The sequence below is a fragment of the Caloenas nicobarica genome, chromosome 2 (assembly GCF_036013445.1).
Source record: "Caloenas nicobarica isolate bCalNic1 chromosome 2, bCalNic1.hap1, whole genome shotgun sequence".
NCBI classification, from domain to species: domain Eukaryota; kingdom Metazoa; phylum Chordata; class Aves; order Columbiformes; family Columbidae; genus Caloenas; species Caloenas nicobarica.
In genome coordinates this window covers 11,983,813-12,003,101 of record NC_088246.1, presented here as the reverse complement: position 1 = coordinate 12,003,101, position 19,289 = coordinate 11,983,813, and the positions used below count along the sequence as shown (strand labels likewise).

The 19,289-nt window shown below is 38.4% G+C and overlaps 1 protein-coding gene across 3 annotated transcripts in view; it reads left to right on the top strand.

Annotated features, from left to right (window-relative positions):
* The window catches only part of LARP4B (La ribonucleoprotein 4B), a 58,067-nt gene that overhangs the window by 12,103 nt on the left and 26,675 nt on the right, over positions 1 to 19,289 (top strand). For 2 of the 3 annotated variants that reach the window (XM_065627825.1, XM_065627824.1), the window contains exon 1: positions 14,109 to 17,551. In XM_065627825.1, the coding sequence (XP_065483897.1) occupies positions 14,168 to 17,551 (3,384 nt within the window). In that variant the 5' untranslated portion in view covers positions 14,109 to 14,167. Of the gene's footprint in view, positions 1 to 6,771; positions 6,907 to 14,108; positions 17,552 to 19,289 lie in introns of those variants that run through there. The other variant, XM_065627826.1, reaches the window with a different exon arrangement.

Here is a 19,289-nt window from a genome sequence, read left to right as displayed (position 1 = left end):
ACCTTATAAAGAACAGAAGATTTTTTTTAAAAAAAAAAACCTTGTGAAGTAGATGCAGCAGCAGCTCTAAACCATTTGAGCTGGTGTTATGTATTGCAGAATGTTGAAAACATACAGCATTAAGGTTTAGGTGGTCTTCTGTCATAGTGCATTTCTTGCTAACACCCAGTTGCTATGTGGGTTTTTTAATGCCTTAACACCTGCCACGTATCCAGTTACAGATTCACTCCATGTGCTTGTGTCCATGTTCCTCTTTAAGAACTAAAAAGTTGCATTGTTCTGGGTGCTGCCAGGGGGGATTCCCAGGCAATAAGTAGTTTTTTTGGAGGAAGGAAAACTGAAACAAATCTCGAGTTTCTCAATCTGACTTACCAGCCACCATGCTGACACATACACTGGGTGCATGTACATTTTGAAACCTTCAGCTGTCAGACTTGGATAAATGTCCGTGTCAGGCGAAGCTCGAGAGGTGAAATTCTCAACTTTTTGCCCAAATGTTTAGCTAATTGGCAGCTAAACAAATTCGGAGCCTTGTGATGATTTTTGAAATACTGCTATATTCAATATTGAACTTATGTACACACATGGTGACTATTTGTCATGTTGGCTTTTCAGTTGCTGTTGTGTAATACAGAGTTTACAACTGATGTATGCACAATGATGATTGCAGAGATTGCCACTGACAGATGTGCTTTTTGGGGTTGTTAGATATTTTGTTTGCAGCTATTTTGTCCACTGTGGTAATGTAACCACTTCACAGTATATTTTCTTTTAAATAATGTCGTCCTTTGAATGACAGATTTCCTGTCACATCTGCTGTGTAATGAGAATGATTTCCTGCATTGAAAGGAAAGATGGAAACCCCTGAATTCTTTCACAGGCTTTCTGTATCAGAATGATACAGCTTTGTAGGGTTATTCATCTACAGAATGGTAACATGGGCCCTATGCAGCGGGATGATGGTTCAACTTTTAGATGAACAGCTGAAATATTTTCTTGAAAGTATTCTGAAATAGCCATTTGATTGAAATTGCAAGCTCCAGTTTGTATCAGTGCTCATAATGCTAAGACAGAGGGAAATTTGCAGCCTTTCAGGATCAGGATTTGTAATTTTTCTTGATGATGCTCTATAAGCTTAACTCTCCTGCATCTGAGTTAGCAGCTTTACCTGGACTGAGAACATGATTAATTCTTGACATATTACATATGCTTTGGGTATTCAAAACACTTGTAAAAGTAATAAAGGTGAACTTCATTTAGACAGGAGTTGGTGTGTTGAATGAATAGCATAGTTTTGGAAGAGGCATCTGTTATTTCTCATATCAAGTATGTGATGTATTCAGCAGATGAGAACTCTTCAAAGCTGAAGCCAGTGGTAGCTCTGATTACTTCTGCTGTGGTGTTGTGGTCCTCACGAATACATAAGGGCATGAAAGACGGTGAGAAAGTATGTTATCTTGGAGAGCACAAAGAGTTTCTGGCCTGCAACTGGAAGTTTGTTGTGAAGCTTAAGTTAAGCAGTGAACCTCTGTTTTGAAAACATTTCAGGCTTTGCCATGTTACTGGAAGTGTATTTCTGTATTAGCCATGTGAAAAGTTTGTCTTAATCTGTGTTTAAAGTTTCTAAAATGTTTGCTAGGAAGAGTTCTGCACAAAGCCCGACTCGCATCTATTTTTGTTTGTGCTTGCTGGAAGAGCAATGAAAAGATCTTTTATTCTAGTAAGCATTTTTGTTTTATGGTGTTGCTGTTTGCAGTGTGGAAGTTAGTTGTCAGCACTTGCATTTGTAAATCTCTTTTTAAGGGCTGATTACTCTGGGCTGAAAGTTGGCAGGCAAGATCTCAGCCCTAGAGCATTGTTTGGGGTTTTGCATGTTTTTAAATAACAGATCTGACTGGTTTGATTGAGAGAACACATGCTGCTACTCATAATCTTGTAACTCTAGACAGCAAAATAGACTGCATAAAAGCACGCTTTGAATATGAATTAGAAAAATTAGAGACTGTGTAATGAAAGCAGAGGTGGGAGGATTGGGGGGTACACTCGAGGGAGGTTTAAGGGGGCTGGTGGGGCAGTCGTGGTTTTTGTTGTCTGTGTGACAATCAAGTAGATGTCTCTTCCCAGCTGTTTGCAAGGTTGTGGGGTATGTGGATGCAGTGTGTACATAAATACATTCAGATGGTTGAATGTTAACTCTGCCAGTACTAGAAGATACCTGAACTAAAATGCAGTGTAAAGGTTACCCTTGCGTAGGCACCACAATAAAGCACATGTGTGGCTTTTGGATGAGAATGGTCCCAGCTCTGCCCAGCTTGGCACCCAGACAAGTATGATTGTGTGCACTTATCTGTGTGCTCATCCCATGGACATTGCTGGGTTGTATCTGGTAATGATGGAATTCTCATAATGAGATGCATTTGAAAATATTTGCTAATAAAGAGCCATGTTGTCAACTTCTTTTTTAAAGAAAACAACAACCAACAATTTTTTTTATTTGTGAAGATGGTTGTGGAAGTTGCAGAAGAACACCAGTAGGCTGAAATACCTGCTGCCTGTGTTGCTCGGCCAGGTGGTCTCAGTCGGTCCCCAAAATATTCTTGTAATTCCTCAGATGAAGCACTGCTGGCCAAGTGCCCACAAGGACAGATCTGTACAGGTACGAGGAAAGAATTGCTGCCCACGTTGTCCTCGTTCTAATGAGAAAATGACTCTTCCCCTTCCTGTGGCAATTACTAATTTAGTGGGCTGAGCCATGTGTTATAGTTTTGGGGATAGTAAGGACTTCATGTTTGAATGCTGCACGGTTTCTAAAGAAACATGTTTTTACCTGTATTTTAAACTTCTGGGGGATAAGTGTCATGCCTACTTACAAATCAAGTTCAATCTGCTTTTAATAAGCTTCTGTAAAATATGTGCAGTGTCCCTTGCATCAGGTAGTTCTGGAAATAACTATTTGCATGTCTTGAGAGTAACTTCACTCTTGACATAATATCTGAAGTTGTTCAACCTGACTAATTACTCTGTCATGACCAAATGGCGAGCAAGAAGGAAAAATAAAGATTTACTATATGTATTTACAAAATTGAGATTATAATATTAGAAATTTATAATTGTGTACTTCTAAATTGAGTCATGAAGGCAGGCCATTCTATAGATGTAATTTGTGGAAGACATGGATTTTTTTTTTTTTGTAAATCTGCTTGCTATAGACTAGAAATAAAATCTTACTGAAGAGATTGTGTGACTCCAAAGGTCTGTCTTGTGGTTTTTGTTTTGTTACAATTTGAATGAAAAAAAATTGCAGTCTGCTTCTGATAGCTCAGCCTTCTGCCACAGGTATGGCTGTCTCTATCCCAAACAGGTCTGCCAGCTTGCATTTTTTTCTCTTGAATGTCTCCTACTTATTGCCGCAGCATGTATTTATGCAAAGATAAGGCTTACCAATCAGCAATGTGGTGTCTTTTAAAGTGGTGAGCAAGTTAACTCTTCAATGGGATGATAATCTTTTATTGCTGCACTAAAATGCCATATTTAACTCGCTGATTTGACTCTCAAAAGAGGATAAACTGTCTTCCAAACTGTGATCCTCATCTGTAGTTTCTAGCACTACGAGATACTGATTGTGGTTCCTCTAAATAAACTTGTGTGTGAAGATACACATCAATACTACTGAAAAGCATGCTAAAACACATCCTGTGAAGAGCCTTTAACATCTTGTGGTCTTTATTGTTTCTCTCTCTGAAGTAATGTGGCTTTTTCCATGAACTCTGAATTCTTTGATGTGGTAGTCGTGGAATCCTCCTGTTACACAAGTTCCATCCTTGAAGAGACTGGCAAGTGGCAACTCTGCGCTGGAAAAGTTGATGGCACTAGCTTTCCAGAACAGCCCCGCACATGAAGTCATTTCGAAGTATGTTGCAACAGATGAGGTTTTGCAGCAGAGCACTTGATATCCTGTGGACTTGTACCAGTGTGATGTACTAAGTGAAGAAAATTGCGAAGGAAACTCCTGCATTTGGGGTCTTTCACTATGGCTTACCTGATAACAGAAAGGCAATAGTTGTTTGTTGTTAGAAGTGTGGAAACTTAGAAGACAGGTTGAATGTTCTCCTTAAACAGATTATAGTAGTATTTTACTTGTTTTGAGAGCCAATTTGGTCCTTAATGATCAAAATGCAACTTAACAACAATGCCAAACCCGTATATTTATTAAAACAAAAATAATTAGTTCACGAGGTGAGTGGATTACAACAAATCCGTGTAGGTAATGAGAATATTAGTTTGAGTAATCCAAACAAGGTTACCTAGAGCTTCAATCTAGACATAGCCTGTGATAAGCATCTTGTGTAATCTCATCTAAAGGCCTTGTGAAAAGCAGTAGAATGACGTGCTGCTCTCATTGCTGGTGCCTTGCCCAAGGAATTTCAAGCTGCAATGTGCACGTTGCAGTCATGTTATCTATCAGGTTGGCTAACAACTTGTCCTCAGCCAAAATTAATGATTTAGCTGAATATGTGGTGCGTGATGGCCAGTCAGCAAATGCTTTAAAGGACATATATGTTGTAGAACTTTACTCTTGCTGAACTCACATGATCTTAGTTGTTTTCCTCCTACAATCCATAGAATTACACAGCACTGGTGCTAATGCTACATAACTGAGGAAGGAAGAGATTGCAGCACGGCTGGGGACAGACTGATCCTAGAAGGGAGTGGGAATGTGTGAGATAAGCAGGTGACAGGGAAGCAAAGAAGTCCCTCGGTGTTGATTTGGGAATCAAAATGCTGAGTAGATAACATCATTGACTGAAACGCATTTGTCTTTCTGTAAAATAGACTTTAGTTTGTAAATCTGGAATAATGTTGTGCTCAAGGTTAGTATGAACAGCAGTGAAGATTACATAGAGAGAACGCGAAATGTATAACAAGTCCTGTGCTCTTTTTAGAAGGGTATTAATCCAAACTTTTAAAAGGCTAAAACCAATTTCTCTAAAGAATAATTATCAGAAGCATTCTCCAAAAAGCTTAGACACCTTCTGCAGTGTTAATGTGCACACAGCTTCCCATGTGCGGGTTTGACAACCCAGAGTCAAGCTATTTAATACTTGCTTTTTAAAAATTGCTTTCATCCTAAGGATGGCTTTTGGTTATTTTATAAAATACAAACATTCTGAATCAATTCCACACTTTCTGCCATGTGGACTCTGTGTGTGTTCATGTGTGTGTAACACTGTATGCGAGGAACAGTATAATTTTTTTACTTTCTATGTGTGGTGATGGTTTTGTGGTGTTTGTTTTTCTGTTTTGTTGTGGGGGTTTTTGTTTGCTTGGGGGGTTTTGTTGTGTTTTGGTGTTTTGTTTTTTGTGTGTGGTGGCTTTTTTGGGTTTGGGGAGGGTTTTTTTGGTCAGTGTCATTTCTCCCTTACTTAGTTTCTATTCCAAGATTAGAGGTAAGGGGTTAGGAAAAAAACTTCTGGGAATGTAACAGTGACACATTGCATGTGTTTCTTTCAAAAACGTGTTTTTCATGCTGACTTGACATCAATAGCATGAAGTGATAAGCAACTGTTCATCTAAGCTGAAAATTTCATCCTGTCGGGGATGTCAGTATATTTGTTTCTTCAACTGTATATGCAAAGTATCTTCTGTGTAATCTCATAATATGGATGTTTGAATCAGTTCATAGGTGAATGTCATTTTTTTTTACTTGAAAATTTTGGGATGTATTCAATAAGTTATGAAAGATTTCTGGTTTTGTCCATTTCAAAATCTAGTGTAGAGGAGATTCTGTGGAAGGCTATAAGGCCTCAGTCTGAAAGAAACACTTTTAAACTCCAGTCTTTGGGAGTCAAGATACCCTAAAAGGAACTCACGCTGCTAAAGTATGGGATCATACTGGTAGCTTCCATGTGCTGCAAATACTTACTTTTTCTTTTTTCCTCACCCTGAAGTTTGGTGTCACCAACTTTTGAAGGCAAGAAATTTCCTTCACACACTGTTACAGATGAAATACTGGAATTTTTGAGCAAATAAGTAACTCAAAGTATAGTACAACTTGCTCATAGTCCTTTTAGAAAAGAAAAATTTAAAAAATTACCCCGATTTTTACATACCGATATTTACTTGCTGAGACTTCATGCTTTAAATGAGATTTTTCTGTGTGGTGATTGTCTTTTAAGACTAGGTGTTTTTTAAAACAACAGTATTAAATAATGGCCTCAAATTTCAAAGCAAAGTCGCTGTCAGACTTTGAACTGTACTAAATTTTCTAGTTGCCTAATCAAATAAAATAACATTTTAGTATGATGGAGCAGAACAAGTTGTTGTGTGTTACTGATCTGGCAGAACTGTTGTAACAGCTGCTTAAAATTTGCGTTATGAAGATTAAGTGACTGTCAGAGTAGTTGTAGAAGACAAAGGTTGGTTTGTGACTGAATGATACTTAATAAGTAAAGTCTGCCAGGTGGTGTGAAGAAGTCATGGTTTGAAAACCAATCTGGATAATGAAGGTGGGAGTCAAGTGAAACTTTCCCAGTGGAATTTCCCTGCCCGTGCTGTGGCAGGTGTTCACCTGCACTCCCGCTCAGCCGGTGACAGGAGCCGAGCTCCGTCCTTCCCTTGAGCCAGAACGTTTTCCCTGAGTGCCCAACGCTGGCCCTGTGGTGCGGAGGTTCTTTGGACCTTTGGTCTGAACCAGCATGGCTGGAACGGCTGTGAGTTCTCCAGAATTTCCAACAACCGCTTACAGAATCTTTTGTCTTCCTGTTTCCGCAGCTTACAAAGGTGACCAGTAAAGTTCTCTCTGAGCAGCCAAAAAGCAGACAGCTCATGACTTCTGATCAGGACACTAAAGTTGTGGCTGAACCGCAGGTGCAGCAAGTACAAGAAGTTAAAGACGGTTCTCATCTAGTAAGTATTATAAATACATACTCCCTGGTATAAATGTTATATGAAACATCTTTTTTATTATGTTGTAATCAAAATTGTATCTTGGAACACTTAGAAGACAGTTGGCTGACAGCATTTTAACATAAAATGCTAGCACAGAGCTATTGAAGGTGGCTGATTCTCCATACTGAGTAGGAACCTCAGCTGAACTTCCCTTCAGCCCTACAGGGAATTTAAATAAACTGCGAATTACAACAGTTTGTACTCATTTAGGATACAGAGCTTTTTAGCCTGTGCAGGAATTGAATTGCCAATCTTAATTTCTAGTTCACACATTAACATGTGACGAAAATACAGGAAATGTACTTGGAATGTATCTAACTGAAAAAAGTACAAACCCATACAAGAAGGAAATTGCATTCTGTAACAGGAATTTTGCTCAGTCAGTTCTGCCAAATGGCCCATGCTGCTGCTTCTGTGCAGAATCCAGTAAGTTGCTTTATGGGATGCTTTTGGCAGATCATACAGCAGATAGTACTGTGTGTATATACGTTGCAGTAAACATTACATATGTCTTGAAGAAGACTGAATACTTGATTTGTGTGTAAGCTCTGGTCATAACATTGTATTTTCATCTTTGATCATTAACTGTATATTGGGAGGAATGTTTTCTCCTGGGACATCTTGCAGGGTTTGGTTTCAGTGTATGTTCTCCTGGGTAGTCTGTGCTATGCTAAGCAGCAGGTGCTTGCTGCTTCAACTTACCTTACAGCAAGCACTAAGGAGTATTTTGAAAAACACTGTAAGCTTGTGATTTTCTTTGCTAAGCAAGCTGATTCCCTCTTCCCTCTTCTTTTTTTTTCCTTTCGTTAAATTGGTATTCTGGATTTTCTTCTGCTCTGTTTTACCTTTCTCAGGTGTGAGTTTTGTCTGGATAGAAAAGGAAAATGTTGAACCTACTTTTGTGCTATACTTTTGAAAGTCGAGCTTTTGTGATTTATTTTTATTTTTTTTTCCCTCAAGGTATTAATTTCAAGAAACCAGTGTGTAAGCTTGAGTAAGAGGCTCTTGCAGATTTGTCAGTACACTGTGTTAGTATCAAAGATGGTTTGATCAGTCTTCACATTGATGCTAATTCTCTTAATTTAGCACACTGGAATTTTTATAAAGCTACATGTAAACTTGGATCTAAATCTTTATTTCTGTTCTTTAATACTTATTTGGAGAAAGAGTAACCATTTATTTCAAATTCAGAAAAATCTGCTCTTTTCCTTAGTAGAAGAGACTAATGCCAATTTGGCTATCTTGGAATGTATCCATAGTGCTATAATGGTGCATTTCAAATAACTATTTATTTTGAGATTAAAGCTTTTCCTTTGCTATTTTATTCCAAAATGTGAGACCTGTAGCTTATTAAGCTTAAGTTATACCAGAATCATACTCTTACATGCACAGCATCAAAAGGTCATTTTGCTGTATGACAATCATAGTCTATATATGCTGTTAAAAGTGATGTTTTCAAGATGATCCCTTCCATGATGGCCTGCTTGTGTGAGTATATATTCCCAGTGCTTCAGGACTTGACTTGCAAGTTTTGGGAACAAGGCTATACTTTGAGAAAAACTTCAGAGAGTATAGGAAGAAGTTAGCAAACTAAAGTCATGAAGATGTTTTCATCTTTCCAAAAATGTGGTAGGAAGGGGAAAAACTTCTGGATTGCATTTCCGAAATGCAATTCTGATTGCATTTAGCAAGTACATGCTTCACATTAACTGCAAATCACCTGCTGTTTCGTAGTGTGTCTTAATTATTTTGAGATGAGGAGGATAGACTGTAAAAGGTGTAGATTATGTCTGTGGTGATCCCTCTTTCGGTGTGTATTTGATATGGGGCCATACTGCCATGGTATCTAGGGAGATTTCTAAGTGGTTTTAATTTTTTATAGACTTAAAATAAATTTGAATTACATTTCCTATCTATTTTGGCTATGCTGTTCTGCTGGGATCTGGTGATAACCTAGTCTGAGTGCTTTTGTGGCACTTCAGGAAGAAAGCTGTAGAATTTCTACTGGAAATTCTGATACATCTGTAGATCCTGGAAAAATAACTCCCTGTGTGCTAGTCTTAATTCTCAAGTGATTATGTAAAGTAATTTTGTTATATCTTTGATTAAAGTAATAATTAGGAAAATGTATCTATTAGTCTGTTTTCTTTGGCAGGAGCAAAACACATGTTCTGTGCTCAGTAGTGTTGAACAGATAGTCAATAGTGACTGAATTAAAACAAAAGTTTTGATGTGATGGAACCCTTCAGAAATCTCTTTCCATGGTTGCTTATATTAATGATAGAGATCACTTGTTTACTAACAGTTTTCAAAGGCTTAACCTCATGGTGAGGGAGCCAAGTAGTTTCTTCTGCCTTGAAGTAGCTATAAAACTATATGTGATTTAATGCCTAATATAGATTGATTGCAAGTCTAGTATAGTTCATTTCCAACAACAGCTCCTCTTGAATTTGGCTGATTTTAGTAGTATTTAATAGCAGTATTTCAGCAGTTTTGTACACAAGTTGATTGAAGGCAGTTGGCAGCTTCAGGATCCTCTTAAATTTCTTATTAATAGGTTACACTTACAAATTGGAGGTACGTGATTTAGAGGACACTAGCAAATTCTTAGCTTTGATAAATTTGGGAGTTAAATATGCTGGTGGGGTTTTTTTTAACGTAGAAGCAGTCTTGGTCATTCACGTTACATCTGTCATTTGATTTTTTTTTTTGTAACTTGATTGACAATGACTCTGAGAAAGCCCTTCTCATACTGTACCCAGGAAAGTCGGTGTTTAAGTCCCTTTTGATTCACTTGTCTGATTCCTTTTCAGTCAGTAACACTTTGCTGCTAGAAATTTGAGGTTACTCTCTGAGGGAAGAGGCCAAAGCCCAAATCCCATGGTGGAGGTAGTTTAGATGACCTGTCTCTGCCAGACAGGACTTAACAAACCTTTCAGTGCTAAAGGCACTTGCTCATTGATCCTAAAATTGTCCTCTGCTGTGCCCACATTGGAATATGTGGCCTCTGAGCACTTCCCAAGGACCAAAGGATTTTCTTACCTTGATTGACTGAACTGAAGACGCGATCAGGAAATTTGAGATTCACTTTAGAAGGGATTCTTGTCATCAAGTGGCAAAAGGTTCTGCAAATGTTGGTATGTTCCAGCGAAGGATATTGCCATGGGGCCGTTTAAACTTGCTGTCTGTGATAGAGTCACCCATTCTCTCCCTAGTTGAATAATTATCAGGTGCTGTCATGGGCTTCTGTTAATGGGTTTTCAAACTGATGTGGTGTGCTGAGTTTTGTCAATGCATATAGGTACTGTAAATACAAGCTCAGTCATATCGTTGGTTCTAAGCACAAGAAAAATAGCCAAGACTATATATGGGATGAACCCTTATCCCTCTGCAAGGAATAGGTACATGTAGAAATGCAAGTAGATAGAGAGATATAATCCTGTTAAGCATATTGACCACTTGCCTTTTGAGCAGGTGTGTGCAGAACATAGGACTAAAATACTTATTTTTTAAAAATTGTTTAAGTTATAAAAGTGCTGCTTTAGAGCAGTTTTGTTTCATGGAGAGGGAAAAACTATTTAGGCTTTGAGTAGGTGAGAAATATGAGAGCCAAAAAAAAACCCAAACACTCCACAGCTGAGCTGGGCTCTGAAGTGGCAGAGCACAAATTCTTTTGAAGTGCTTTTCAAGTCAGGTGGCAGTGTTTAGCTGAGCTTTTCAGACTTACTGAGTCTTGGAAGTTAAACAACCAACCTCAGGTGATGTAGCATAACAACAGTATGGCATTTTCTCCTTAAATTTATATTGTGTGGTGTGGGGTTTTCTTGTTTTTGTTGGGTTTGGTTTGTTTGGGTTTGTTTGGTTTGTTTGTTTGTTTTTTGTTTTAACAGTGATCACACAATAAACAGCATTGAGAAATGTGACTTAATGTTCACCATGGGTGCTTAAAAATAGAAATAATCCCTGGAACTCTTGGATAAAACCAAAGAAACGAGTACAAAATGTGCATTTGCACAAAAGGAGAAGGGTATGGGAAAACTGGAAGAAGTTTCTGCTTGCCTGAACTGCTTCACCCATTTTCTCGCCATTAGTTGATAGCAGAAGTGCTTGTTAAGGCAGTGAAAGAGTGGACTTTGCCCTGGTCCGTCTCTTAAGGGCACTCAGTTCCTCACCAGAAAGCACATAGTTAGTAATGGCTAAATCACAGGGGGAAAAAAATCTTGCTATTTATTTACCTGATAAAGGTGTTTTCTGAATAGTTGTAAACTCTGCAAGTATTACTGTGCCTTTATGCTGACATTAAAAACAGTTGAATTGTTTGCTCATGGCATTTCTTAAAAACAACTATTCTAAGTAACTCCCTCCCCCTTTCCCCGTATGTGGTTCCAGGGAATGCTCCAGAGAGGAGTGACTTGGCATAGTTTCAAGTCTGGATCCAAGCACGTTCAATAACTTTGTCCCACGGGAGAATTTAAAAAAATGCAGCAGATGGCAGCAATGATGCATCAGGCTGCCCATCCATCCGAACAATGCGTCTGCAGGCACTTTGATAAGCTGGGGGACAGGGGAGTCTCTCTCTTTTCTTACCTGGCGATTTCAAAGCAGACTTGCTGCGGAGGGGATGTATTCCCCAGCCAATTGAGCGATCTCTTTTATGGTCAGAGGATTAGTGGTGAATAGGAGGTTTGCCCTGAAATTTAGCCAGTGCGATTCTTTCACATGTACTAAATCTGAGATTGCCCATGGCATTTAAATTTTAATGGCATTTAAATATATAGTAACCTGTGTTTAAGAATCTAAAGCACGTTATTTTTTTTTTTTTTGTCATTCATTTATCCTATGAGCAGAATATTTGTCTGGGGAGAAGAAGGTACATTGGCAGCTGTATTACAGCTTTGCACTTTTTTGTGTTACACAGAATATTTGTAATGAGAAGTAGGATAATAGATGACTCAAATATTCAAATACCCTGCAAAAGGTTCAGAGAAGACAATAGAAGCATTTCACACTGTATAAGGAAGACAGGTTCACCTCTGGTTTGTTTTATGCTTCTAAATGTGAACTTCAGGAGCCCGTCATAGTGACTGCAGTGCAGACTAAAGTGAACCATTTTCATTTCTAAGAGCGCTTCTGCACTTGCTCAGTACTACCTTATACTTGCAGGTTGTTATTTTAAGGTTGTGAACAGTTTGGGATAGCAAGACCTCTTTTTAAAAATATTTTCTTCTACCTGACTTCAATCCAGCCTGGTTCTGCTTACTCTGGGTCAGCACAGCATTTTTTTTTTTTCCTCAGTCTTCAGGTGACAGCAAGAAGCAAAAAATGCTTCTCTTTTGGTTCATTACTCTAAACAGATGTGAAGTTAGTTTACCAACTAGATATTAATGAGTAGAAGAGGAACCAATGCTTAATTTGTTTCTACGTTGATAGTAGTAGACTTTTCTGTCAGAAGTGAGGGAGAATGAAAGGCAAAAGTGACTGTGGGCATCTCTAAATTTGTTTGGGTTTTATTATTTTTTCCTTGAAATTCTGGAAACAAAGCAGAAATCTTGTGACATGATGGTGACAGGGAACAGATAATAACATAGATGAGACCAAATTGTGTCTTAAGCCTTATGTAGGCTGTATGACTTGTTAAAGCAGCTGTAAAATAAGTCAGAATGACAATCCTGAAAAAAAAATTAATAATGGTAGCGGAATATTAGAGCCTGGATCTCTGTGTGTTACCCAGCCTTTACCCTGCAAGTATAGTTTACAGCAGAAATTAAAATAGATCTTAGTTGAAAGGCAACTGCTTTAATTAACCTCAGTACCCCTGTATACTACTATATGAATACAATGAAGGCAAGTCGCCAGGCTAACTTGAAACTCTAGTTCAAGTACATCTTGATTAAGCTTGCCATGAGGTGCACAACCAGTTGAAAATAGCACTGAATTCAATGTACAGCTGAAAGAACATTTGAAATAGAGTTTAAGGATCTGTCTTGTCTGTCTTTCGTCTGTGTTTTCAGTATCTCTTAAGTAAAGGAGTGGTGCTATAGTGGTACAGTCTGCAAGTCCTGTGAAGGATGGGTCCAAATTTGAAACAATAGCAATGGATTTGAGAGGAGGTCTGAGTGATGTAAAGTTATGTAAAAGCAAATAAGAACAACTCTTGGAGCAGAAAAGTTTGCTTGGTATTTTCAGCTTTTTTAATTGGATTTTTATTTCTGAAAAAACAGAATTACTTTTTTAGTAAGTAAAGGGACTTCCAGTAGTAGAAGCCTTCCAATATGTAAATGCATGAGTATAAAGATGTTCTACCTGTCATAAGATCAGAAATTAGTCTGTTTATGCACAACAAAGAAAACTTATACCGGGGCCAGACTTTTGGAAGAAGTAGTATTAAGTCAAACTACTTCTTAAATCTGCCTGGGATTTTTTGTAAAACAATCTACAGATTTTTTTGAAGGTTAAGTATAATTAATCCTGTCACTGTACCATGAGATGGCTGGATGATCTTGAGGCCCCTTCCAGTGCTGTAAGTCATGGGAGGTATTATGTATTTTTTTTCATGCAGATAACAAATAAAAAAAAATACTTGGAACAGAATTAGCTTCTGATAGCGTACAATGACGGTTCATTGGAATACATGAGGTCTTATCTATCTTTAGCCTGTTTTTCCTAAAGAAGTAATCTTGGTGTAGGTTGAGCTCTGGGGGAAGGGAGGAGGAGGAGAAAATGGTCCAAAATGTGTTTGCTCTAATAGCTTCCACTAGTTTAGTCTTCAAATCAAATTTAAACATGTGAAGCCAGGATGTATTTATCCTTACTTAAAAAGCAGGATTTGTTTTAAATATTAAGCAGTTTTTTGGCATACGTGGACATTGTGAAAGATGTCATTTCAGTATTTTAATGGTTTGGATGAAGGAAACTCTTCAGGAAATTAAACAGTGGAAGTTTGTAAGACTTGGTAATACTTGTAAGCAGACAGTAATCTCATTAGGAGAGTTATTTGGCTTGAATATTACAGTGCATATGATGAAATACTGAAACATTGCTCAGCAACTGGGATTTGTACTTTGAGTGGCAATGACATATGAACCCCTTATGGTTTTAAAGTGTGCTATTTTTGGCAGCTGGGTGTTGGCTTGTCTCCTCAGTAGCGGCAGAAAGTTAGTTTAGCTATAGAGGAAGGTGATTTGCAATGAGAAGACTCCTTTGACACTACTTATTAAGCATGGGCTGCTGCTTCAGTAAAGAATTGAGTAACAGCACGAATGAGGAGAAAACCGGCTTATTACAAAAATCTGTGGAAGAGGAAGCACCCGAGTCAAGGATAAGTAAAACTTTATCTTCCATTCTAGGAACTGTGAAAAGCTGGGATCTGCGTACAGCGGGAAGGACAGTTAATGGGGCAGCTGTGATAGTCAGCACTGAACGCTTTCATAGCGATGATTGCGCAGCGTCAAATTCTAAATCTGGGTTCTGGGATAGAAAAGCAAAATATCCGTCATACCAAAGCATAGAGAATACTCCCCATGAGAGCTCTAGGAGAACGTATGACAGACCTTTTAGCTTCTTTAATTCCTTTAGTCGCCTCCTGAAGGTGTCTGGTACATACAGAAATCTGCAGAAAAATGAAGAAAAGAAAGATAAGGTTATTAAAAATAGAGCATCTAAAAGATCTCGTAGTAATGGTCAGGACATGAACAGTATAGAAAATACTAATAGGCATATTAATAATGAAAATGTAGCTGCAGAAGAGCATTGCTTGTTTTATCATAAATCTACTTCACATGTACCAGACATCCTAGACAAAGGCTTACAGGGTGAAATTTCCTTAAATAGAAATTGTCTGGAGGATTGTGCAGTTACATGTGAACATTCCAGGCAGAATGAAACAACAGTAAATGTTGAAGACAGCAAAAGTGACAGCCTACAAAAAGTTTTAAGGTCATATAGAGAAATGTCTCCAACATTTTCCGATCTTGATGTAGACAACAGACAAAATACAAAAGATAAGGAGTTTTACAGTATTTGTATTGTTGATACTGAAGATCTGAAAGGGGATGAAGAAGTGCCAGCGACCGAGCATGAAAAGACTGCAGTGAACACAGATAACTCAGCTGTTGCTGATGAAGGAATGTGCAGCATGGCATGGCCTCCAGACACTGCGGAGGAATTTCCAGTGCAGCAATCGGCACAAGTGGAAGCTAACTTGAATTCACAGAAAGAAGTGTTCGAGTATGAAAAAGAGGATAGGTCAAACATGCAGGAAAAGGAAACAAAGGAGTACTGTGGCATAGACATACAATCTTCTTTTGATAACTTGCTGGTTACCAGGTGTCATAGGTTAAATACTGACAATACAGTAACATATGGCTTGGGAGCAAAAGTATGTGGTGAAGTCATCCCTGAAAATCAGCAAGAGGAGGTATATAGCATAGGTAATGCTGTCAGTCGGAATGAGTCACTCCGTAGAGTTTGTGATTCTATAAAAGTCGTGGATGCTGCTGCAGAGGACCCATGCAGCCCTAATTCAGAAAACATGAAACACAACGATTGTATTTCCAGTGTATTGTTAAACACTGGAGTATGTAATTCAGGAAAAATTGAGGGAAGTGATGATTCTGAGATTGTACCATTTGGTTTAAGTAGGCATCCCTCAAGTGTTGTAAGGGAAATAAATACTAAACAGGTGGCAGAGAACATGGGGAGTGACTTTAAATTATCGTTAGAGTTACATGACATGGACAATGATTCTTTTATGGTAAGTCAACATGTAGAAAAACTTGCTGAAGAAGGCTACATCATAAAGCCAGAAAGTGAAGTAAACTCAAATGTGGAAAAGAGAATGTTTCAAAGAATGTATCAAAATAGCCAAACATTTGCACCTGACTCTAGTGAACATGGCAGCATCTTGGAAGGATTCTTGAAAGATAAAGAGAAATGTACAGGTGCAGTTTCGTGTAGCTGTGAAACTTTGACTGAAATGCCTGAAAACATGGAAGAAAGTTCTGATTTTCAAACTCAAATTAAGGGTTGCACTGGAAACAAGACATCAACTGAAGTTGCAAACCATAGTGGCATGCATGAAGATGTCTGTGTGAGTGTCACTGAGCTAAAAGGTGACATGCTTGAGGAAGATGGTAGCTTGAGAAGAACTCAGTCATGGGTAAGTGGTGGCACTTTGACATCTCATGAACTACATAACACAAGTGCAGATGAAATGTTCCTAAAGGAGAACAGCCTAGAATCTCAGATTTCACAAGAGTCAGCAGGGAATAAAGTTGAAATATGCAAATATCCAAGTTCAGATAACAAAAACAGTGTATTTTCTGTGTCTTTGGAACATGAGGATATGAATAAAATGGATTTGAACTGTAGACAAGATGAGCAACAGGATCTGTGTTCCTTCCACACAATGGAACCCAAGGTAGCAAGGGATATAGTAGAATCTGTAAAGCAGACAAAATTTGGAGTTCATCTAGATGAGACAATTGATAACAAGGCACAAAATGTAAAACAGAATTTGGATGCTAACATTATTGATCGTGATAAAAACATCTTAAATTGCAATAAAGGCTTGTCGCACAACCAGAATACTTACTCTAATTCCACTGTACCTGTATCTTTGGACAATTGTGTGTACAAGAGTATAAAATTGATAGATGACACTAAAAGTCTGGAAGATGACACTAATCACTCCCATAAAGCCCATAATTGTGTACCTTCATTGTGTCAAAATTCATACTCTGTGCACGATAAACCAGTGGAACAGCCTGAGTTATGTCACTCTGCCAGTCCAGAGCCAGAGGTTGAGAACACCCAAGTTTCACTTGGGCCTTTTACTGAAGCAGGATCAGAAACTCATCAAAACAGTATGTGCGATGTAAGTGAATGTAATCTTCAGGATGGTGAAGTAGAACAGTGTGTTGGCCCCCCCTCAGAGGGGGAGAACCTCCCTGCTTTTAGTATGTCAACTGGGAATCTAGAAGCTTTTGCCACTGGGAATTTAAAGCAGTTAGAAGCCAAGGCTACTGAACTGAAAAACACCAGTTACATATTAAATACTCCAATTTACTTGACCGCAAGTTGGGAACAGATACAGTCAGATCACAAGATTTTCTCAAACAAAGAGCTTGGAGTTTTTGTTGACCCAAAGCAAGTAGACAAATACGCTGCTACTCCTTCCTACGAAATACACGGTGCCTCTCCTGGGGCCACAGGGTTTCAGCGAGGCACCGAGCGGGGCACGTTAGATCTGATGGAGGACATATCGAGTGACCAAGAGCACGCCTATGAACTGGACAGACAAATTCCCCAAGTTGAAATATGGTCACATTTCATCAGCCTTCACCCTGGCAATGGTGATTGGACAAATCAGCTGTTTCCTGACACCGTTTCTGCTGGTAATGGTGACTACCTGATGGGCTTTTTGTGGAATAATACAGTTTCTAACAATACAGTGAAGAATGACAGACTGTGTATAGTTAGTGGAAACTTCCAGAATGAACCTGAAGATTCAACAGGTGCTTCGTATGCTGTGGGAAGATACTCGTATCAGCTGCTGGCACCAGAAGGTGTTGGTACTTGGGGATGGCAAGATAAAGATGAGTTTGTAAGTATTCCGCAGAAGTGGTTTGATGTTAAAGCTTCAAGCTGAAGCTGGGAATTGTAATGAGCCAAGTCAAACTGTGCTTTCATTAGATAGTTAAATATATCATATGCTATTTTGTCCTGAGGCTGACCAATCTCTCCTTTGCAAAACTGAATGCTGTACAGCATGTAGTAGTTCAAAATGAATATTGATATATTTTTTTTCTTTTTGGTTCTTTTAGCTGTGTGTGAAAGTTTAAATGTTGGGGAAAGTATCTTGATTGCAGATTCTCAATTCTAGATGAACACTTCAGTATGTGGAAGGGAAACTTTCTACAAACTGCCCTCTTGACCTTCGTATAGGAATAAAAGTTTGTGGATTTCCTGAAATCTTCAAGTTCTTGCCTGGTAGCAGTTAGGACACCTTTTGCTCGTTGTGGAGCTGATTTTCTGCAGTGCTTCAGGAGGAGCGTGGGGCCGCAGCTGGGCTGGGGCAGGAGGACACGCGGCTGCCCTGACCTTGCCCAGCAGCCGCGGTGCCGCAGCCTCAGTTCGCTGTCTCCTGGGAGAACTTTGTGAATTAAAAATGGAAACTATTCCAACTTGCTGTCATCTTTGAATCTTTACTATTCAAGTAGCGATGTCAAACACTTGCACTTTTTATAAGTCTTTAGCATTCAGTAGGTGTGTTTAAGTTGGGATTTTTTTTTTTAGATCTTTTTACCTTCTGGATGTGTTTTCTATGCACTGTGATAACGACTATTTTGCGTGCATGTGTTTCAGAGTAATCAAAGCTTCATGGAGTATTGAATTTAACTGTCTTAAACTCTGTAATGTTCCTAGCACCCTTAAATTCACAAAACAAATTTTAATAAGCTTTTTTAGTATGTGTTATCATGAGCAATACTATTTCCCAGTATAATTATCCTATTAAAACATACCAATGACATTCTGGGTATGGAGTAACTTAATGGTTTTGCTCAAACATTAGCAAAACAAGAGCAAACTTTCTCATGTTACTATCAAAAAAAGTACTGTAGATGTTGGCACTGCAGAGAGCAATGTCTCTGAAGCACAAATATAACCATTTATATAATGGGTTATGTATAACCATATGTGACCATTAAACATGTCCATTTCCAATCCAGGTTAAAGGATGTTGGCCTAAGATTATTTAGCCTGATTGAGTAATTCATTCTTTTTGTCCTGCCTAGGGGAAAACTAATTTTTCTTTATGCTCCGTTTTTTCTCTTGAAGTAATGACAGAAGTTGTCATGTACTTCTCATGGCTTTCAGTTTTCCATAATGCTTCCTTAAAACTGTGCCATGTTCATATAAGTCCAGAAAAAAGCCTTGTCCTTCTGTATTTTCTTTTTTTGTGTTTTTTTTTTTATTTTCAAAATAAACAAAAACACAATAACAATGTAGTCAACATTGAGTTAATTTGTGTATTAGAGAACTGCCTGAAGTCCAGGGCAAGTACAGGTTGAGTTAGTCTGTCAAAGGCAAAGCAAGAAATGTTTGTTGTAGTTTGCTCTGCTTGGCCGCCTTTTCTGGTGATTCTTAATCAGGAAAATGAATTCTGTGCTGCACAATTCAATTGGTTTTGTACCTGAAATGATTATGGGATGGCAATTCAGTTAATATGTTCAGATGTGGAAAGAAAACCAAACAATCTTAGGTTGTACATCTGATACTGTTACTTGAAGCTGTGCATGTATATTTATGCACAGATGTGTGCTGTGCATCCACAAAGTGCA